Consider the following 23,414-nt stretch of genomic DNA (forward strand, 5'->3'; position numbering starts at 1 on the left):
AGGCACCATGTCCCACTCCCCCTCAGCGCTGAATCCATTCTCTACCCCCCAGAGGCCCAAAATGACACACCGAGGAAAGCTTTTAAACAGAAACTACTTAAGGGGAGGCCAGAAACCCTTTTTGCAGACCTCTACAAAAACGGTGACGTGAGTAATCTCATCTTCCTCACTGACCAGCCAAATGCATGGCGCTCAGCAGTCTGCTCTCACTACCCATCCATCTCATCTTCCTCACTGACCAGCCAAATGCATGGCGCTCAGCAGTCTGCTCTCACTACCCATCCATCTCATCTTCCTCACTGACCAGCCAAATGCATGGCGCTCAGCAGTGTGCCCTCACTACCCATCCATAAAGACAGAGGGAATCTGTAATGGGTGGAAGCTGAAAATCAAAGAGACAGATGACCCTGACAGCACCATGATAACAATCAACCTCTACAAGACTGGGACTGTCATGGTGCCAGGTAACATTAGGCTGTTTGAAACAGACTGGGACTGTCATGGTGCCAGGTAACATTAGGCTGTTTGAAACAGACTGGGACTGTCATGGTGCCAGGTAACATCAGGCTGTATGAAACAGACTGGGACTGTCATGGTGCCAGGTAACATTAGGCTGTATGAAACAGACTGGGACTGTCATGGTGCCAGGTAACATCAGGCTGTATGAAACAGACTGGGACTGTCATGGTGCCAGGTAACATTAGGCTGTTTGAAACAGACTGGGACTGTCATGGTGCCAGGTAACATTAGGCTGTATGAAACAGACTGGGACTGTCATGGTGCCAGGTAACATCAGGCTGTATGAAACAGACTGGGACTGTCATGGTGCCAGGTAACATTAGGCTGTATGAAACAGACTGGGACTGTCATGGTGCCAGGTAACATCAGGCTGTATGAAACAGACTGGGACTGTCATGGTGCCAGGTAACATTAGGCTGTTTGAAACAGACTGGGACTGTCATGGTGCCAGGTAACATTAGGCTGTATGAAACAGACTGGGACTGTCATGGTGCCAGGTAACATCAGGCTGTATGAAACAGACTGGGACTGTCATGGTGCCAGGTAACATTAGGCTGTTTGAAACAGACTGGGACTGTCATGGTGCCAGGTAACATTAGGCTGTTTGAAACAGACTGGGACTGTCATGGTGCCAGGTAACATTAGACTGTATGAAACAGACTGGGACTGTCATGGTGCCAGGTAACAGACTGGGACTGTCATGGTGCCAGGTAACATTAGGCTGTATGAAACAGACTGGGACTGTCATGGTGCCAGGTAACATCAGGCTGTATGAAACAGACTGGGACTGTCATGGTGCCAGGTAACATTAGGCTGTTTGAAACAGACTGGGACTGTCATGGTGCCAGGTAACATCAGGCTGTTTGAAACAGACTGGGACTGTCATGGTGCCAGGTAACATCAGGCTGTTTGAAACATACTGGGACTGTCATGGTGCCAGGTAACATTAGGCTGTTTGAAACAGACTGGGACTGTCATGGTGCCAGGTAACATTAGGCTGTTTGAAACAGACTGGGACTGTCATGGTGCCAGGTAACGTTAGGCTGTTTGAAACATACTGGGACTGTCATGGTGCCAGGTAACAGACTGGGACTGTCATGGTGCCAGGTAACATTAGGCTGTTTGAAACAGACTGGGACTGTCATGGTGCCAGGTAACATTAGGCTGTATGAAACAGACTGGGACTGTCATGGTGCCAGGTAACATCAGGCTGTTTGAAACAGACTGGGACTGTCATGGTGCCAGGTAACATTAGGCTGTTTGAAACAGACTGGGACTGTCATGGTGCCAGGTAACATTAGGCTGTTTGAAACAGACTGGGACTGTCATGGTGCCAGGTAACGTTAGGCTGTTTGAAACATACTGGGACTGTCATGGTGCCAGGTAACAGACTGGGACTGTCATGGTGCCAGGTAACATTAGGCTGTTTGAAACAGACTGGGACTGTCATGGTGCCAGGTAACATTAGGCTGTTTGAAACAGACTGGGACTGTCATGGTGCCAGGTAACATTAGACTGGGACTGTCATGGTGCCAGGTAACATCAGGCTGTTTGAAACAGACTGGGACTGTCATGGTGCCAGGTAACATTAGGCTGTTTGAAACAGACTGGGACTGTCATGGTGCCAGGTAACATTAGGCTGTTTGAAACAGACTGGGACTGTCATGGTGCCAGGTAACAGACTGGGACTGTCATGGTGCAAGGTAACATCAGGCTGTTTGAAACAGACTGGGACTGTCATGGTGCCAGGTAACGTTAGGCTGTTTGAAACAGACTGGGACTGTCATGGTGCCAGGTAACAGACTGGGACTGTCATGGTGCCAGGTAACAGACTGGGACTGTCATGGTAAAAGGTAACATTAGGCTGTTTGAAACAGACTGGGACTGTCATGGTGCCAGGTAACAGACTGGGACTGTCATGGTGCCAGGTAACATTAGGCTGGGACTATCATGGTGCCAGGTAACATTAGGCTGTTTGAAACAGACTGGGACTGTCATGGTGCCAGGTAACAGACTGGGACTGTCATGGTGCCAGGTAACATTAGGCTGTTTGAAACAGACTGGGACTGTCATGGTGCCAGGTAACATCAGGCTGTTTGAAACAGACTGGGACTGTCATGGTGCCAGGTAACAGACTGGGACTGTCATGGTGCCAGGTAACAGACTGGGACTGTCATGGTGCCAGGTAACATTAGGCTGTTTGAAACAGACTGGGACTGTCATGGTGCCAGGTAACATCAGGCTGTTTGAAACAGACTGGGACTGTCATGGTGCCAGGTAACAGACTGGGACTGCCATGGTGCCAGGTAACAGACTGGGACTGTCATGGTGCCAGGTAACATTAGGCTGTTTGAAACAGACTGGGACTGTCATGGTGATAGGTAACAGACTGGGACTGTTATGGTGCCAGGTAACATTAGGCTGTTTGAAACAGACTGGGACTGTCATGGTGCCAGGTAACATCAGGCTGTATGAAACAGACTGGGACTGTCATGGTGCCAGGTAACATTAGGCTGTTTGAAACAGACTTTCAGACCATTAAGGAGAGAGCGGAGAGAGAGAAGGACACCACCAGTGACATGACCTCCCACAAGACAAACTCAACCAGCACCACCCTCACCCCTACTATCCCCACCCAAAAAGGCACATCCAGCACCTCTCTTCCCACCATAGTGGAGGACACGCCCCAGGAGGAGAGCGACCCCCTCAGTGCAGAGCAGGCTCAGGCCCTCCTCACCACCATGGCTGCCATGAGGGATGAGTTCACCAGACTGGAGGGAGATGTGGTCCTGCTGAGGGAGAGCAAACATCAACACCTTAGAGGAGCTCCTAACCAAGGTGTTAACATCAACCAGACATCCACACCTGAGAGGAGCTCCTAACCAAGGTGTTAACATCAACCAGACAACCTCACCTTAGAGGAGCTCCTAACCAAGGTGTTAACATCAACCAGACATCCACACCTGAGAGGAGCTCCTAACCAAGGTGTTAACATCAACCAGACAACCTCACCTTAGAGGAGCTCCTAACCAAGGTGTTAACATCAACCAGACATCCACACCTGAGAGGAGCTCCTAACCAAGGTGTTAACATCAACCAGACATCCACACCTGAGAGGAGCTCCTAACCAAGGTGTTAACATCAACCAGACAACCTCACCTTAGAGGAGCTCCTAACCAAGGTGTTAACATCAACCAGACAACCTCACCTTAGAGGAGCTCCTAACCAAGGTGTTAACATCAACTAGACAACCAGACCTTAGAGGAGCTCCTAACCAAGGTGTAAACATCAACCAGACATCCACACCTTAGAGGATCTCCTAGCCAAGGTGTTAACATCAACCAGACAACCTCACCTTAGAGGAGCTCCTAGCCAAGGTGTTAACATCAACCAGACAACCAGACCTTAGAGGAGCTCCTAACCAAGGTGTTAACATCAACCAGACATCCACACCTTAGAGGATCTCCTAGCCAAGGTGTTAACATCAACCAGACAACCACACCATAGAGGAGCTCCTAACCAAGGTGAGGACAGAGCAGGACAGCAGCCTTGCAACACAGCTGAAAGAGGTTCAGCAAGAGAGAGACGGACTTAAGAGAGAGCTGGCTGATCTAACAAAGAAGGTGAGAGAGCTGGCTGATCTAACAGAGGTGAGAGAGCTGATTGATCTAACAAAGGAGGTGAGAGAGCTGGCTGATCTAACAAAGGAGGTGAGAGAGCTGGCTGATCTAACAAAGGAGGTGAGAGAGCTCCAAAAAGACAGGCAGAACAGTAATAACGACCTGACCTCACTAAGAGAGGAGCTGCAGGAGAGAAAGAGAACAGAGGACAGGCTGCAGGAGAGAAAGAGAACAGAGGACAGGCTGCAGGAGAGAAAGAGAACAGAGGACAGGCTGCAGGAGAGCAAGAGAACAGAGGACAGGCTGCAGGAGAGAAAGAGAACAGAGGACAGGCTGCAGGAGAGAAAGAGAACAGAGGACAGGCTGCAGGAGAGAAAGAGAACAGAGGACAGGCTGCAGGAGAGCAAGAGAACAGAGGACAGGCTGCAGGAGAGAAAGAGAACAGGGGACAGGCTGCAGGAGAGAAAGAGAACAGGGGACAGGCTGCAGGAGAGAAAGAGAACAGAGGACAGGCTGCAGGAGAGAAAGAGAACAGAGGACAGGCTGCAGGAGAGAAAGAGAACAGAGGACAGGCTGCAGGAGAGCAAGAGAACAGAGGACAGGCTGCAAGAGAGAAAGAGAACAGGGGACAGGCTGCAGGAGAGAAAGAGAACAGGGGACAGGCTGCAGGAGAGAAAGAGAACAGAGGACAGGCTGCAGGAGAGAAAGAGAACAGAGGACAGGCTGCAGGAGAGAAAGAGAACAGAGGACAGGTTGCAGGAGAGAAAGAGAACAGAGGACAGGCTGCAGGAGAGCAAGAGAACAGAGGACAGGCTGCAGGAGAGAAAGAGAACAGAGGACAGGCTGCAGGAGAGAAAGAGAACAGAGGACAGGCTGCAGGAGAGAAAGAGAACAGAGGACAGGCTGCAGGAGAGCAAGAGAACAGAGGACAGGCTGCAAGAGAGAAAGAGAACAGGGGACAGGCTGCAGGAGAGAAAGAGAACAGGGGACAGGCTGCAGGAGAGAAAGAGAACAGAGGAAAGGCTGCAGGAGAGAAAGAGAACAGAGGACAGGCTGCAGGAGAGAAAGAGAACAGAGGACAGGCTGCAGGAGAGAAAGAGGACAGAGGACAGGCTGCAGGAGAGAAAGAGAACAGAGGACAGGCTGCAGGAGAGAAAGAGAACAGAGGACAGGCTGCAGGAGAGAAAGAGAACAGAGGACAGGCTGCAGGAGAGCAAGAGAACAGAGGACAGGCTGCAGGAGAGAAAGATAACAGAGGAAAGGCTGCAGGAGAGAAAGAGAACAGAGGACAGGCTGCAGGAGAGAAAGAGAACAGAGGAAAGGCTGCAGGAGAGAAAGAGAACAGAGGACAGGCTGCAGGAGAGAAAGAGAACAGAGGACAGGCTGCAGGCTGCAGGAGAGAAAGAGAACAGAGGACAGGCTACAGGAGCAGCTAGATCACCAATCTATGACCTGCCCTCACACAGCAGAGGAGCCCAGCTCAACCATCCAGGCCTCCCCAGCCCTGCCTGCTGCACCCCTCCTCCCCAGCCCACAGAACATCCTCCCACTGACAGCGGCACCGGCACAGACCAGCCACACCCCAGCTCCAACACCCACCAGCCCCCCCTCTGCCCCCTCCAGTCCAGAAGAAACACTGGCTGACATCGTCCTGTTGATGGACTCAAATGGGAAGTTTGTTCAGGAGAAGAAACTTTTCCCTCGACACAAAAGGAGAAAGGTGTGGTGCCCAACAACGCAGAGTGCCATGGAGCTGCTTGATAAGGCCCATCTCGGGTCACCAAGCCACAGTCATACACACCGGAAGCAACGACCTGCGTGCTCAGCAGGAGAGGGTGGCGACTTCACTACGGGGAGTGATTGAGAAGGCCTCCGCAATCTTCCCCAACTCAAGAATCGTGGTGTCAACCCTTCTACAGAGGAAGGACTTCCACCCTGCCACAATCCAAAGAATAAACGCCAGCCTCTCCTGGGACTGTGCCCTGCGACCCAATGTACACCTGGCCCACCATCCCACCTTCGATCTGGACTGTCTCTATGACCATGTTCACCTGTACAGGGAGACAGTCCCCATCCTTGCCAAGACTCTCAAGGACGTCGCTTTAAACCGCAGCCCGACCTCTCCACCCAGGAACAGCAGAGCAATCTCCACCCCGCCGAGATCACCGAGACAACACCCCGGACCAGCACCCTGGACCCCCCAGCCACGACTACAGCACCACCAACCTCAATGCCCACCACAGCCAGAGCAGCACAGACCACCCCAGCCCAGCTTCAGAGCCACCCAGACGAGGCTTCCCATCCCCCTGCCCCCCACCGCAGACCCACACTTGGAGGAGCCACAGCCCAGCAGGCAGAGCTACACACAGGCTGTGAGAGGAGCAACTGGCCCAGCCCCCACCAACCAAATGAGTGACATTAAACAAATGCTGAGTCTACTATGCTCACATGTGATAGGCCGAGGGTCATGGTAAGATTAGCACAAGAACTCCACCATCCTCACACTACATCCACCCAAGTGGCATGACACAAAATCTTAAATGATAAACAAATCACATTTGCATAATAAGAGTTTATGTTAATTGAAAATCCTATTTTAATAGTTCTTGTTGGATTGTGAGTGTTTGTCTCATTTTGAAGGTAAAGAAAAAAAAGTTATGAAATCTTTTTACGTTGCATGTTGGAATTTACAAGGATTGAAGTCCTCTGCTTTTGGGCTAAAGAGCAGAAACCCAGACTTCCTGAAAGAAATTGATGATATTGATATTGTAGTACTACAGGAAACATGATGCAGAGGTGATGTTTCCACTGGCTGTCCACTAGGTTATAGGGAGATAATCCTACCATCCACTAAGTTAAAAGGAATCACACAGGGCAGAGACTCAGGACAGGGCAGAGACTTAGGACAGGGCAGAGACTCGGGACAGGGCAGAGACTCAGGACAGGGCAGAGACTCAGGACAGGGCAGAGACTCAGGACAGGGCAGAGACTCAGGACAGGGCAGAGACTCAGGACAGGGCAGAGACTCAGGACACGGCAGGGACTCAGGACAGGGCAGAGACTCAGGACACGGCAGGGACTCAGGACAGGGCAGAGACTCAGGACAGGGCAGAGACTCAGGACAGGGCAGAGACTCAGGACAGGGCAGAGACTCAGGACAGGGCACAGACTCAGGACAGGGACTCAGGACAGGGCAGAGACTCAGGACAGGGCAGAGACTCAGGACAGGGCAGAGACTCAGGACAGGGCAGAGACTCAGGACAGGGCAGAGACTCAGGACAGGGCAGAGACTCAGGGGGAATGCTAATATGGTATAAATCTGAACTAATTAATTCAATAGAATTAATCAAAACAGGAGAATTCTTTATCTGGTTAAAAATAAACAAGGAGGCTGTCTTGACAGATAAAAACGTCTTCCTCTGTGCCACATACATTCCCCACTCAGAGTCACCCTACTTCAATGAAGAGAGTTTCTCCATTCTAGAGGGGGAGATTAGTCACGTTCAGGCTCAAGGCAACATACTGGTCTGTGGAGACCTGAATGCTAGAACAGCAGAAGAACCAGACACTATTAACAGTCATGGGGATGAACACCTACCAGGAAGCAACAACATTTCCCTCCCCACATACCCCCACAGAAACAACTATGACAAAGTGAAAAACTAAAATGGAGTACAGCTCATGAAGCTCTATCGAACACTGGGTCTGTACATAGTCAATGGTAGGCTGAGAGGGGACTCTTTTGGTAGGTACACCTACAGCTCATCCCTTGGCAGCGGCACTGTAGACTACTTCCTCACCGACCTAAAGTCTCTCAGAGCCTTCACAGCCAGCCCACTAACACCTCTCTCAGACCACAGTAAAATCACAGTGTCTCTGAGAAGAGCGTAACCCAACCATGAAGCATCACGGCCCAATAAATTACATGGTACTAAACAGGCCTATAGATGGAGTGCAAACAGCACAGACATCTACCAAAAAGCAATTAGTAGCCAAAAAATACAATCTCTCCTGGACAACTTTTTAGCCTTAACATTCTCCTTCAGTAATGAAGGTGTACATTTGGGCGTTTGGAACATAAACTTTATATTTGACAAATTAGCCTCCTTGGCTAATCTAAAGAAGCATAAGAGCAAACGAGAAATAACAGAAAATGAAAAATGGTTTGATAATGATTGCAAAAATCTAAGAAAGTCATTGAGAAATATATCTAATCAAAAACACAGAGAACCAGACAACAAAAATATACGCCTTCAATATGGGGAAACACTGAAGCAATACAAACACACCCTAAGAACAAAAAAGGAACAGCACATTAGAAAACAGCTGGATGGAATTGAGGAATCCATAGAATCAAACCACTTCTGGGAGAATTGGAATAAATTAAACAAACCTCATAAGGAGGAATTGGCTATCCAAAATGGGGATATGTGGAGAAATCACTTTGCAAACCTCTTCAGCGATATAACAAAGAGCCCAGAACAAAAAGATATACAACAAAAATTACAACTCCTTGAATCAGCAGTCAAACACTATCAGAATCCTGTGGATACCCCAATTACAGAATAATTATTGGAAAAACGATGCACTCTCCAACCCAAAAAGGCCTGTGGTGCTGATGGTATTTTAAATGAAATTATCAAATATACAGACCACAAATTCAAATTGGCTATACTCAAACTATTCAACATTATTGTTAGGAGTGTGTATCGTGCAGGAGAGCAGAGTGTAGTGAACAGGCGCACTTTTTATTCCGGTCAAATGATAGCACAGAAATAACATAAAATGTGCCCAAAACACGGAACATAGACAAAAAGTAATGTGCGTAACAATATCCACAATATCAAAATACACGTAACACAAACAATCCTACACAAAGACATGATGGGATCGGGCCACAGTGTCTCCTGACCCCTCCTGTCTCAGCCTCCAGTATTTATGCTGCAGTAGTTTATGTGTCGGTGGGCTACGGTCAGTCTGTTATATCTGGAGTATTTCTCCTGTCTTATCCGGTGTCCTGTGTGAATTTAAGTATGCTCTCTCTAATTCTCTCTTTCTCTCTCTCTTTCTTTCTTTCTCTCTCTCTGAGGACCTGAGCCCTAGGACCATGCCTCAGGACTACCTGGCATGATGACTCCTTGCTGTCCCCAGTCCACCTGGCCGTGCTGCTGCTCCAGTTTCAACTGTTCTGCCTGCGGCTATGGAACCCTGACCTGTTCACCGGACGTGCAACCTGTCCCAGATCTGCTGTTTTCAACTCTCTAGAGACAGCAGGAGCGGAAGAGATACTCTCAATGATCGGCTATGAAAAGCCAACTGACATTTACTCTTGAGGTGCTGACTTGTTGCACCCTCGACAACTACTGTGATTATTCTTATTTGACCATGCTGGTCATTTATGAACATTTGAACATCTTGGCCATGTTCTGTTATAATCTCCACCCGGCACAGCCAGACGAGGACTGGCCACCCCTCATAGCCTGGTTCCTCTCTAGGTTTCTTCCTAGGTTTTGGCCTTTCTAAAGAGTTTTTCCTAGCCACCGTGCTTCTACACCTGCTTTGCTTGCTGTTTGGGGTTTTAGGATGGGTTTCTGTACAGCACTTTGAGATATCAGCTGATGTAAGAGGGCTATATAAATACATTTGATTTGATTTTGATTTGATGGGGAACAGAGGAATAAATACATATGAATTGATTGGGGAATGAAAACCAGGTGTGCAGGGAACAAGACAAAACAAATGGGTACATGAAAAATAGAGCGGCGATGGCTAGAAAGCCGGTGACGTCAACTGCCGAACGCCACCCGAACAAGGAGAGGAGCCGACTTCGGCGGAAGTCGTGACAATTATCCTACTGCAGGTATTTCCCCCGATATTTGGAACCAGGGATTGACCACACCAATCTATAAAAATGGAGACAAATTTGACCTAAATAATTACAGAGGAATTTGCGTTAACAGCAACTTGGGGAAAATGATCTGCAGTATTATAAATAGCAGACTACACCATTTCCTTGACGAACACAACGTCCTGAGCAGAAGCCAGATTGGATTTCTAAAAAATGATCGTACAACAGACCACATTTACACCCTCCACACTCTAATTGACAAACAACTAAACCAAAACAAAGGCCAAATCTACTCGTGTTTTGTAGATTTCAAGAAAGCATTTGTTTCAATTTGGCACAAAGGTATTTTTTATAAACTAATAGAAAGTGGTATTGGAGGGAAAACATATGATGTTATTAAATCAATGTACACTAAAAACAAATGTGCGGTTAAAATTGGCAACAAGAAAACAGACTTCTTCTCCCAGGGACGGGGAGTGAAACAGGGCTGCCCAATAAGTCCAACACTATTTAACATCTACATTAATGACTTGGCAAAAACATTAGAAGAATCGGAAGCACCTGGTATCACCCTACACAACACTGAAATCAAGTGTCTGCTGTACGCAGATGACCTGGTGTTGCTGTCTCCCACTAAAGAGGGGTTACAGCAGCACCTAGATCGTCTTCACAGGTTCTGTCAGACCTGGGCTCTGACCACTAACCTAAAAAAACAAATATAATGATATCACAAAAAAGGTCCGGAAATTAGGATGACAAATATAAATTCTATTTGGACACAGTTCTATTAGAACACACCAAAAACTACACATATCTAGGACTAAATATCAGCAACACAGGTAGCTTTCACATGGCTGTGAATGAGCTGAGAGACAGAGCAAGAAGAGCATTCTATGTCATTAAAAGGAACATTAAAATCAAAATTCCAATTAGAATCAGGCTAAAAATTGTCCAATTGGTTATAGAACCAATTGCTCTATATGGCAGTGAAGTATGGGGTCCACTCTCTAATAATGAATTCACCAAATGGGACAAGCATCCAATTGAAATACTGCATGCAGAGTTTTGCAAGACTGTATTGCAAGTGCAAAGAAAAACTCCAAATAATGCATGTAGAGCAGAATTGGGCCAATATCCCCTTCTCATTCGAATAGAAAAAAGAGCCATCAAATTTTACAACCATCTAAAAACAAGTGACCCCAAAACATTCCATCACACAGCTCTACAATGTCAAGAGATGAAACCAGAGAAGAGTCCCCTCAGCCAGCTGGTTCTGAGGCTCAGTTCACAAACCCAAACCAACCCCATAGAGCCTCAGGACAGCACTCAGAAAATCTGGCCCAACCAAATCATCACAAAACAAAAAGAAAAATATATCACCTATTGGAAAGACACCACCAAAACTCAAAGTAAACTTCAATGCTATTTGGCTCTAAACAGACAGTACTTGGTGGCAGACTATCTGACCATTGACTAGGTACAGACTCAGTGAGCACAGTCTGGTTATAGAGACCGGTCGTCACAGACAAACCTGGCTGCCCAGAGATGACAGGCTGTGCTCACTCTGCTCCAAGGGAGAGGTAGAGACAGAGCTGCATTTCCTATTACACTGTGACAAATACTCAGACCTAAGAGAATATTTCTTTCCCCAAATTATAATTCAATACAAAGAATTTGAAACTATAAAAGATGAAGAACAAATCTAATATTTATTGGGTGAAAAGCCAAAATGTGCTGTTTTGGCAGCCAAATATGTGTCCTCCTGCCACAACCTGAGGGACAGCCAGTGAAAAGTGCAATGTAATGTGGATAATATTTCCCATCTTGTTTTGTTTTGTCTTTCATACCACGTCATGTGTCTTCTCAGTCATGTTGACACTGGTCTACTACCATCGCTTTAATGTATTGTTGTTCTGATTAATATTGTTGTTGTAGTTGTTGTTATTGGTAATCCCATGTCCACTACTACTATTATTATTGCTGTTGGTCCCACCATTTCCTATATGTATACTTTGACAATGTAAGTAATAATGAACTTGCCATGTCAATAAAGTCAATTGAATTGAATTGAATTGAGAGAAAGAGGAAGAGAGAGAGGGGGGGGAAAGACAGAGGCTGAGACAGAGAGAGAGAGAGACAGAGAGAGAGAGGAAGAGAGTGAGAGGGGAAGACAGAGAGAGACAGAGAGAGAGGGGGGGGGAGAGACAGAGAGGGAGAGAGAGAGAGGAAGAGAGAGAGAGGGAGGGAGAGAGGGGGGGAGAGAAAGACAGAGGCTGAGACAGAGAGAGAGAGAGAAACATAGAGAGAGAGAGGAAGAGAGTGAGAGGGGAAGATAGAGAGGGACAGAGAGAGACAGAGACAGAGAGAGAGAGAGAGAGAGAGAGAGAGAGGGGGGGGGAGAGACAGAGAGGGAGAGAGAGAGAGGAAGAGAGAGAGAGGAAGGAGAGAGAGAGAGAGGAAGAGAGAGGGGGGAGACAGAGAGAGAGAGAGGATAAGAGTGAAAACAGCATAGTAGAGTTCATAGAAAGACAGGGCAATTGACCATTACCATTAAGAACGCAAACACTCAACCTAATTGTGCTAACTATGGTGACCTCTGGCCTATGGTCATGTGACTGCTCTTACAGACTTGGGTTGGTTTCCTATAGGCCACTGAGGCTCCAGCAACTTTCAGAAAGAGATCTGATATGTCACTCCCTTAGTGGGGGTCCAAAGTGACGCAGAGCACACCCTTTCATGTATACCTACGAACAGAAAACACACACACACATATAACTCTCCCACACACTCACGTCTAAACCCAAATATCAAGCCGGTGGCATTCTGACCTAACTAGTCTTTTTGAGTGTTAGAAGGTCTATTCTGAGTGTGTTTACTGACCAATGGGGAACTGTGAGAGGATAAAGAGTTGGCAGACATGGATGTGGTGTTAGAGAGAGGAGTGAGAGAGATAGAGAGATAGGAGAGAGAGAGAGAGAGAGAGAGAGAGAGAGGAGAGAGAGCGAGAGAGAGAGGAAGAGAAAGAGAGGGAGGAAAGAGAGAGAGGAGAGAGATAAGGAGAGAGAGGAAGAGAGAGAGAGAGAGAGAGAGAAAGAGGAGAGAGGGAGTGAGAGAGGAAGAGAGAAAAAGAGAGAGAGAGAGAGAGAGAGAGAAAGAGAGAGAGAGAAAGAAAAAGAGAGAGAGAAAGAACGAGAGAGAACGAGAAAGAGAGTGAGAGAGAGAGAGAGCGAGAGAGAGAGAGAGAGGAGAGAAAGAGGAGAGGGAGAGAGAGAAAGAGAGAAAAAGAGAGAGAGAAGAGAGAGAGAGAGAGAGAAAGAAAAAGAGAGAGAGAAAGAACGAGAGAGAGAACGAGAAAGAGAGTGACAGAGAGAGAACGAGAGAGAACGAGAGAGAGAGTGACAGAGAGAGAACGAGAGAGAACGAGAGAGAGAGAGAGAGAGAGAACGAGAGAGAGAGAGAGAGAGAAAGAGAGAGAGAGAGAACGAGAGAGAGAGAACGAGAGAGAGAGAGAGAGAGGAGAGAGAACGAGAGAGAGAGAGAGAGAGAGAGAGAGAACGAGAGAGAGAGAGAGAGAGAGAGAGAGAGAGAGAGAGAGAGAGAGAGAGAGAGCAGAGCCAGATGGAGATGGAGATGGAGATGTATTGATAATAACAGACTGATACAACCCGTCTGTCAGCGAGCGAAAGCACATAGCTGTGAATAACACGCGGAATCACACCAGATAAAAGGTAGAGAGAGGGAGAGATTAAGGGAGAGGGGAAGAAAGGATGCACTTTTTTAGTTTCATTTTCACTCCATTCACACAAATGATGAGTCAGACGCTGGTCAATAGAGTCTTCTTTGATTTGGCACTAAAACAGACCTCCCGCAGGAATATGAGAGGTTGTTCCAAATACAACTCTCTTTTCTGTTGACATAATGCAAGGAGGGGAACTAATGGGTGGAAAGTATCACCCTGAGACAATTAAATGAAAGTAGCTAATGTTGTTGCCTATTTGCAGTGTTTGTTTTGTACTTTGAATTGCAAGATTAGAGGAGGTTTATTGGGATGAAGTGTTTTCATTCAGTTTCACGTAATTAGTTTCACGAATTTGTAAATTCACTTTATACACTCACCACACACAGCCAATTTCAACACAATTAGGCGGTCAGCCAGCACGCCGCCACATGCACGCATGCACACACACCCTAACACACTCTCATACGACCGTAAAGGTTTTCAGCGCACAGATCAGTGATCATTGAGACACATGTCAAGCCCAGGACTACCCATTGTAACAATCACCTACATTGTCTGTGATGAGTGTGTACTGTGTAGTGTAACTAGTGTGTGTGCTTGCGTGTGTGCGTGCGTGCGTGCGTGTGTGCGTGCGTGCGTGTGTGTGTGTGTGTGTGTGTGCGTGTGTGTGTGTGTGTGTGCGTGCGTGTGCGTGTGTGTGTGTCTGGCAGGTCACCTGATGGCCAAATTGCTGTGAAATTGGAATCAAAGTATGTTTGCTGGAGAAAAAAAAGATATTGTTCCCATGGTAACACATCATGACGGACAGGTTAGAGAGTGTTGTCATCAACTGAACATTAGGAGGTGTGGGGGGTGATGACTGAGGTGTATGACGGGGATGGGCTGAGGTAATTATCACTAATGTACTGGTTTTGAAGTCTAGTGGTTGTTTTCTAATCAGTAGCCCAACCAGAGAGGCTGAGTAGTGTTCTCCCCTGATGAACCTCAAACAGCATCGGTCCAGAAGTGAGATTCAGCTGCTGGTGGGGGGTTACAGCAGACTGGCTGGGTTGTGTAATGGAGTACCCCCTCGTGTGTGTGTGTGAGTGTGTGTGTTCATTCATTGTGTTCATTCACACAATCTCACGGAGGCACACACACCACTAACAAGCTAAAACAATAAGACCGTGTTGACACTACATCAGAGACGTGTCCCCGAGTTACCCTCCACCTACTATGTGATAAACAACATGAAAGAGATCAGCAAAACTGACCAAGGCATCCAAGCTCCTCGTATCTAAGGCAACGAGTTACTAAGGCGTTACCATGGCATCTAATATTTATTAAGGTAAGAGTTTAAGGACTTCTATTATTAGAGTTTCTGTACAAACACTCAGAGAGGTTGGGTATAGAAAGATTGAATCATTAGTCTAACACACACACACACACACACACACACACACACACACACACACACACACACACACACACACACACACAGTAACCCAATGTAGCCCTAACGTAAAGGTAATGGTATATCTCCATGGTACAGAGAAACAGCATCAAGATAGCCAGGGTCAGCATTACCAGAGAACTACTGACAAACCTTAAGCCTACCTCTCCACCATACCTCTCTTCTTTCTCTCCCTCTCTGTCTCTTTTTTCTCATTAGTGGTCTGTGGCAAGACTGAATGGAAGAGAGTCATTATGCACAAACACACCACTCAGCACAATGATAACAACTGCCACTACCATAGGCCAGTCAGGAGGCAATGCTCAGCACTCACTGGGGAGGTAGAGAGAGGAGAAAGAGGGGGGGCATTAAAGATAGGGATGGGGTGATTAGAGAGAGAGAGAGAGAAAGAGAGAGGTATTAAAGGTAGGGAAGGGGTGATGAGAGAGCGAGAGAGAGAGAGAGAGAGAGAGAGAGAGAGAGAGAGAGAGAGAGAGAGAGAGAGAGGTATTAAAGGTAGGGAAGGGGTGATGAGAGAGCGAGAGAGAGAGAGAGAGAGAGAGAGAGAGAGAGAGAGAGAGAGAGAGAGAGAGAGAGGTATTAAAGGTAGGGAAGGGGTGATGAGAGAGCGAGAGAGAGAGAGGTATTAAAGGTAGGGAAGGGGTGATGAGAGAGAGAGAAAGAGAGAGAAACAGGTAGGGCAGAGAGAGATTAATGATGTGGTCTGGATAACTAAAAGCAGATCAATGATCTATGACTGACTGGTTTTAAAGACTTCCCTCTGGCATTAGGCAAGCAGCATAGTATAACTATACGTGCGCACACACACACACACACACACACACACACACACACACACACACACACACACACACACACACACACACAGGGGCAGGACACAACACGTCTGACACAACATCAAACTGTCAAACACAACCTCTCCCTGCTTTGCTCTTTTTCTGTAACACTACCGTCCGTTTACCTGGTGTTTACATTCACCCAAATGTCCCCCCCCCCCCCACACACACACACACACACACACACACACACACACACACACACACAGCTCCTCAAATGTCCGTCCCCCACACACACACAGCTCCTCATGTGGTGCTTGTCAAAGTCTGCCTATGAACAGCCGTCAGTACAAACACACAGCTGACAGCATGTGACTACAGTTCTGACTGCGTTTAGACTGGAAATAGCTTGGAGACTGTAGTACCTTGAGACATACAGTCTCAGCCACACACACACCCTACCTCTGTGACGTGGATGAGTGGGATGGTCGGGAAGTGCTTCTTCATCTCTCCTCTTCCTCGGGGTTAAGGGCCAGAGTGTGTGAAGTCAAAGTTCATTCCTACGAGCTTCAGAAGACGCTCAGTGATCATCAAAGAGCTGGCAGCCTTTTAGAGGACAGCCACTGTGGGAGGAGTGTGTGTGTGTGTGTGTGTGTGTGTGTGTGTGTGTGTGTGTGTGTGTGTGTGTGTGTGTGTGTGTGTGTGTGTGTGTGTGTGTGTGTGTGTGGTTTCCCTCTGGCTCTGGTGAAAGCCCTTCCTTCCTGTCAGTGGAGATAAAGATGTGCCGTCACAAGGCCCGGCTCGGACTTCCCTAATCAACACCCTAAAAATCCAAAGATACACTCCTACACACACACACACACACACACACACACTCTGAGCCCGTTCCCTTCCATACCAGGCGCTACTGAACTGCTGTCAGTCTGCTGTCTTGTTCTGTCCTGTTCCTGAGTTCCCGAGGGGTTGGGAGAGACTCCCATATAAGGCAGTAACCATCCCCCACCCCCCGCATGAGGTCTCTGATTCTTATCCACCTCCCTCCTTGGCCCGCCCGGGCACGCTCCACCACAGCATTCATTTATTACCTCTGAGGCCAATCAGGAGTCAGCAACCAGAACAACAGGCTGAGAGGTAGTAGGGATGTTCGACAGGATAGGAGAGGCTAGGGAATACAGGACCTCCGCATACTGCTGTTGGGATAGAGCTGGTAAAGTTTGTGAAGTAATCTCCCCCCCCCTGTCTCAGTGGTGAATACATTAATCTGCACAGCCCTAGATAACAGCCGGCCTGGGCCTCTGTCTGTCTGTCTGTCTGTCTGTCTGTCTGTCTGTCTGTCTGTCTGTCTGTCTGTCTGTCTGTCTGTCTGTCTGTCTGTCTGTCTGTCTGTCTGTCTGTCTGTCTGTCTGTCAGTCAGACAGTGGTGAGATGAGGGGAGAGGGATGAGGGTACCAGGGGGCAAAGGGGTGAGGGATGCACCTGCTCTAAAATGAGTCCTTATATTCCTCTGGTACCCAGCTGGCAGCACCACCAACACAGCTGCCACCTCATTATATACACATATATATATACACAGACACACACAAATGGAGAGGAATAGAGAGATGGGGAGAGAGAGAATTGCAGAGAGAAAATGGAGAGTGAGATGAGAGATGTGTTGTGTTCACTGACCTTATAATTAGCCACAAGTAAGTTTTGCCATGGTAGTACAAGTCCTCTCACTTAACTCAGATGCCATTTTACTCCATTTACACAAATGATGACTCAGAGACAGTAGCTGAAACACCAGTGACACAGCTCTGATATCCTACACACACTAAACCTAACCAACCAAACATGACAGACTTGTGTTTCTTTACAGCAGGTTCAGATAAACCCTAAGCCCTCTATACTAATCCCTTAGACCTTTAGCACCAGGAGCTTCAGCCCACTGAGAGACAGTGAAGTTGGAAACACATTTAAACACTCCAGTTAGTTCAAACACCTTCCAGTCAAGGCGATAAAGCTCCGCCGCAAGGCGCCAAAAGATTACTCAGGATCTTTATGAGATTGTCCCCCCGGTCCCCGTCCTGGTGCCTATGTGACTGGCTTCCAAATGAAAGCCGGTCGCATTCTAGTCAGAGGTAGCTGGATATATTGCAACACCTGGAACTGCTGACTTGTGGCAATGTTATTCAACATCAACAAAGAGCTTCTCAGCAACAGCCATTTACATGCTCAAAAGCCAAGGGCTCATGAATTTTGTTTGATTTAATTATGATATAGCTGAGGTGTGAGTTGAATGCCGACTATATCAGGGGACACAGTGACCCCAGGTGGATGGATCAGTCATTACAGGTCATCCTGACTGATAGGAAGTGGAAAGGAGAAAATGATGTGGCCCCTTTCCAATAACTCTTTAAAGGCCCAGTGCAGTCAAAAACGTGACTTTTCTGTGTTTTATATATATTTCCACACCATGAGGTTGGAATAATACTGTGAAATTGCGAAAATTATGATAATTTTAGTGTAAAAGCTGTTTGAAAAGGCCACCTTAAATTTCAGACTGCTTTGGTGGGATGCAGATTTGGCCTGCCTGGTGACATCACCAGTTGGTAAATTAGTTAATAGACCAATAAGAACGATAGTTCCAAACCTCTCTGCCAATAACAGCTTGTTTAAATTGTTCCCCTCCCAACTCAGACCACTCCTAGAGTGTCCAAGCAAAATTCTCATTTGAGAAATTGATCTTTGCCAAAAGCTATTTTTCATGTTTCTGGTCACAGGTTCAGGAATGGCTGAAAAATCACAACCTTTCTCTGAAATGAACCCTCCAAAAAGCAGTGTTGGGAGATTTAGAAAACCACAGTCAATCAATTAACAATATAATAAAACTTTTAGTAAAAATATTTATCTTAAAATCTGTATATACTATGCGATTAGACAGGTTCAGAATGTAAGTGAAACATCACATCACAGTTGAAAAACATATGGCACATGGAAATCATGAGAGGGTGGTTTACGGAGATAGGTGAAGAGGGGGGATGGTGGATGGGCCCAACAAAAAAATAATAATTTTAAAAAAAGTATACAACATATTTTTTTTTATCTAAGAAAATCAGCTATTTTTGTTTCGTTTTGAACATTTTAAGTGAAAACAATCACAGTATGGTACTTAATTGTTACCCAGAAATTATGTTATATTGAGATTTAAAAAAAGGGCTGCATTGGACCTTTGACATGCATCCTTCCTTCCTCTCTTCCTTGAAGTAACCACTGAAGTAACACAATTGTGATGGTGGATATTTATGAGGGTTTCACCTATCCAGCCATGTCATTTCATTTCAGTGAGGGGGCATTTAAAAAGTATTCAAACAGCCACATAAAGGGATAGAGAGACTGACCTCCTCCTCTGCCTCCTCACTGACCCCACGGCCGAATAGCATTGACAGCGTAAACCTTCTCATCTAACAGCCCGGACCGCTGGAAGCAAAGGCAGGGTTAGAATACCGGTAAACCCTGAGTAACCAAGCTGCTTCTGAAAATATCAATGTCCGTACTATGGTACAGACTACAGTAGAATAGCTATTATGACGCCTACAAGTAGATAAACTCTGCAATTTTTCCAGTGCAGAAAAATATCTACTTAAACACCATATGAAAAGATTCACCAGGGACTAATACAGTATACAGCATTTCTTTTCTGCACCACCGAAGATAGTCAAACTATGGTCTTAACTGGACTTTCACATTCGAAAATTGTCTACCAACTCACAGATCAGTACTGGATTGAGAAACACTGCTCTTATATATTGCAAATGGCTTTGATATAATTTATACCTTCAGTCAGTAGTCCAGCATGGACCACAAGCCGAGAAGAGTTAACTCACCTCTCATAGCACAGCAGAATCCCCGAGAGGACAGAGGGACTGGAGCTGGGAGTGTCTGTCTGCCTGTGTGAATGTGACAACACCCTGCCCACAATATCACCCTGATGTGATGGTCATCTGATCAGACATGCTCCTAGTACCCCCACGTGAAATACTGCAGCCTTTTCTCAGCTCAGCAATATCCTGCTGTCTGCAACACAATCTAACACCCTCAGAGAAACATTACCTCATAATCTGCCCCTCAACAATGGGCCAGTCTCAGTCAGTCTTAAAAAACCTCTCGAACAAACTCATGTTGCTAACATTTTTATGTCAGACTTGTGGAGAGCTGGTCATTAGTCAGCCAACAAGTCACTAGTGACATAACAACCCACAGTTTCACACATAAGGACTGAGTCATCACCAGTGTCCATATAGATTAGATTTTATTTAGAAGCAAAGATGTGCTGGTGAACGCACACACAGGAAATCACACTCATCATTTACAGAACAAGGTCACGGGTCAGAGGTTGAAGGTCAGGTCGGGTCACAGCAGGGTCACTGAGCCTTTGGGGGCACCCACTCGTGGATCTTCTTGCGGGTGGTGGAGTAGGGCACGTACGCCTGGGCCGAACCACTCACGTTGAACTGGTGGACCTCCGCCAGGAACTTCTTGGGCGTAGGAGGGTGTGTGGTAGGGGGGTTGTCTGTCATACAGTGCAGCCAGCGATGCCTGAGGAGATTTAAGATTGGGAGTTAGCATCAGGTTCTCATTTCATCAATTGGCTAGTTCATCAATAGAAGGTTCTTAGAATGTAAAAACACAATTAAGACACCAGTACATCAACTCAATGAGTACCACCCAGATCTGTGACAATTCCATATTCAGAACTTTATGTCAGGATTTTACTATGAAGGCCAGTATCTCCAACATGGTAATGGCCCAGTCACTGAGATAGAGGCAACTCCACCTGTGTCAAACCAAGTAAGATGTATTTACCATTCAGCGGGCACCATGCTGCCATCCACCTCCCACATGGTGTTCTTTCCATTCATCTCCGTCGTGTAGATCACCCAGCGGTGACGACCTGAAAAGGAGAGGTGTTACTCTGAGTACACTACAGGTCTTTGAACAGCCCTCTACCCCACTTCTACTACTTGATTTCCCCACAGTCTGACCAATCAACTCCATATGAAAAATATTATATTTGCTGACTACATTCAAAGATAATATGATGATTGTCACTGCAGTACATAGCCTAAGGCCATTACTGGTAATGTGAGCTGAGGTTTAGTTCTGTTCAACCTTACCAAAAAAGTAGCGTGTGTCCTCAAAGTACTTGTTTCCATACTTGTCCACGCCAATCAGCGCTCCCGTTTTCACATCATTTGCCCTGTAACAAAATAACAGTCACTCTAAGTTAGATAACTAGCTGGCTAGTCCATTAGCCCATCCACTAGCACCATGTCTAATTTGTCAGACCGGATACAGGTCAGAGATCACACAATCAAGAAGCCTTAAAACAGCTTTTAAAAAGAGCAGTGAATCCGTTTGTTTACCAATTTAGCCAGCTACAGTAGTTAACGATAGCAAGTTAGCTAGCAGGTTGCCTGTCGACCAGGGACACTTATTTATCTAGAGTAAATGCATTGAAAGTAACGACAACCACCTCTATTGATTACAAAACACAATATATCGCTCTAATACTGACCTGAATAACTGAACAAATAAGCCCTTCACACCACCGTGACCTCCTAACTGTCCCAAAGCCCTTCGAACGACATGTATATACTCCGCCATTTTTAGACGGGACTGATTTGGGTAACGGACGGACACTGTTGTACTTTCGTGCTGAAACGCTTCCCGTTCCACAATAGTTCCGTCCATTGTTTCAAGTCTAACAGTAGTTAGTCTATGAACAGCATTTCAAGCAGTTTCAAGCACTGTTTTTCTTCTATTCTGTGATGACAGAGTAAAGTAAACCGTAGTAATACAATGCTACCACCTAACTGTCCATTTTGAAGTGTCTCAATACTAGAAACAATTTGATGACAAGCGGGTAACCTATTGTAAAAAAAATATATAATAATAATGTAACCATGCTAACAGTCTTGTCTCAAGTGTATCTTACTTGGGAGCAAAATGTGATGACTAAAATAGAAGTATCATTTAGAAGCTACCTCATCTCTGTACCCCACACATACAATTATCTGTAAGGTCCCTCAGTCGAGCAGTGCATTTCAAACACAGATTTAACCACAAAGACCAAGGAAGTTTTCCAATGCCTCGCAAAGAAGGGCACCTATTGGTAGATAGGTAAAAAAAACAGACATTGAATATCCATTTGAACATTACACTTTGGATGGTTTATCAATACACCAGTCACTAAAAAGATACAGGCGTCCTTCCTAACTCAGTTGCCGGAGAGGAAGGATACTGCTCAGGGATTTCATCATAAGGCCAATGGTGACTTTTAAACAGTTACAGAGTTTAATGGATGTGATAGGAGAAAACTGAGGAAGGATCAACAACATTGTAGTTACTCCACAATACTAACCTAAATGAAAGAGTGAAAAGAAGGAAGCCTGTACAGAATAAAAATATTACCAAACCTGTGTGCAATAAGTCACTAAAGTAAAACTGCCAAAAATGTGGCAAAGAAATTAACTTTATGTCCTGAATACGAAGCGTTATGTTTGGGGCAAATCCAACACAACACATCACTGAGTACCACTCGTCATATTTTAAAGCATGATGGTGGTTACAGCATGTTATGGGTATACTTGTCATCGGTAAGGACTAAGGGTTTTTTTTAGGATAAAAATTAATAGAATAGAGCTAAGCACATGCAAAATCCTAGAGGAAAACCTGGTTCAGTCTGTTTTCCAACAGAAACTGGGAGACAAATTCACCTTTCAGCAGGACAATAACCTAAAAGACAAGTTGCTTACTAATACGACATTGAATGTTCCTGAGTGGCTGAGTCAGGTGTGACTTAAATCGGCTTGAAAATCTATGGCAAGACTTGAAAATGGCTGTCTTGCGATGATGAACAACCAACTTGACAGAGCTTGAAGAATTTTAAAAAGAATAATGTGCAAATATTGTACAATCTAGGTGTGCAAAGCTCTTAGAGACTTACCCAGAAAGACTCACAGCTGTAATCGCTGCCAAAGGTGATTCTAATATGTATTGACTCAGGGGTGTGAATACACATTTAAATGAGATATTTCTGTATTTCATTTTCAATAAATCCCCCCCTGCCAAAGAAAAGCTATTTAATCCATTTTGAATTCAGGCTGTAACACAACAAAATGTGGAATAAATCAAGGGGTATGAATACTTTCTGAAGGCACTGTACATATGCAGAATTATCTTATTCAGAGGAAGAAAAGTGCTGAGTAAACCCACAGAGTGAGCGTTGGAGTTGGGGGTAAATATGAGTCATATTTTGAAATACTCTTATCTCCCTCAACACAGCACTTTGATCACTGAGCTCAAAGCAGAAATAAGACAGCCGAGGAAGACTTCTTTATCAGTGTCAAACTTAAACACACACACACTCGCACCTCAAACACATGCAAAGATCCACACCCACAAAGACATGCCTGCA

At 45.9% G+C, this 23,414-nt stretch overlaps 2 protein-coding genes across 2 annotated transcripts in view; both read right to left on the reverse strand.

The window, feature by feature from the left end:
• tmcc3 (transmembrane and coiled-coil domain family 3) overlaps positions 1-16,603 on the reverse strand; it is a 46,504-nt gene extending 29,901 nt beyond the window's left edge. Inside the window, exon 1 of the mRNA XM_029742243.1 lies at positions 16,418-16,603. Coding sequence (XP_029598103.1) covers positions 16,418-16,462 — 45 coding nt within the window. The 5' untranslated portion in view covers positions 16,463-16,603. The remainder of the gene's footprint in view (positions 1-16,417) is intronic.
• Positions 16,604-20,227: 3,624 nt separating this feature from the next.
• LOC115180276 (NADH dehydrogenase [ubiquinone] 1 alpha subcomplex subunit 12) lies at positions 20,228-21,653 on the reverse strand. The gene is made up of 4 exons (XM_029742236.1): positions 21,513-21,653; positions 21,112-21,194; positions 20,801-20,888; positions 20,228-20,533 (listed from the first exon to the last, which is right to left on the reverse strand). Exons 1-4 carry the CDS (start codon positions 21,599-21,601, stop codon positions 20,359-20,361), a joined length of 435 nt encoding a protein of 144 aa, XP_029598096.1. The 5' UTR covers positions 21,602-21,653; the 3' UTR covers positions 20,228-20,358.
• Positions 21,654-23,414: the final 1,761 nt, after the last annotated feature.

The sequence above is a fragment of the Salmo trutta genome, chromosome 40 (genome assembly GCF_901001165.1).
Source record: "Salmo trutta chromosome 40, fSalTru1.1, whole genome shotgun sequence".
In the NCBI taxonomy this organism is placed as follows: Eukaryota; Metazoa; Chordata; class Actinopteri; order Salmoniformes; family Salmonidae; genus Salmo; species Salmo trutta.

Coding starts and splice junctions, on each gene's coding strand:
- LOC115180276 (XM_029742236.1), bottom strand. CDS start 21,601: ATGGCGGAGTATATACATGTCGTTCGAAGGGCTTTGGGACAGTTAGGA. Junction 20,889..21,111: donor GGACACACGCTACTTTTTTG/GTAAGGTTGAAC, acceptor TCTCCTTTTCAG/GTCGTCACCGCTGGGTGATC. Junction 20,534..20,800: donor AGCATGGTGCCCGCTGAATG/GTAAATACATCT, acceptor AAATCTCCTCAG/GCATCGCTGGCTGCACTGTA.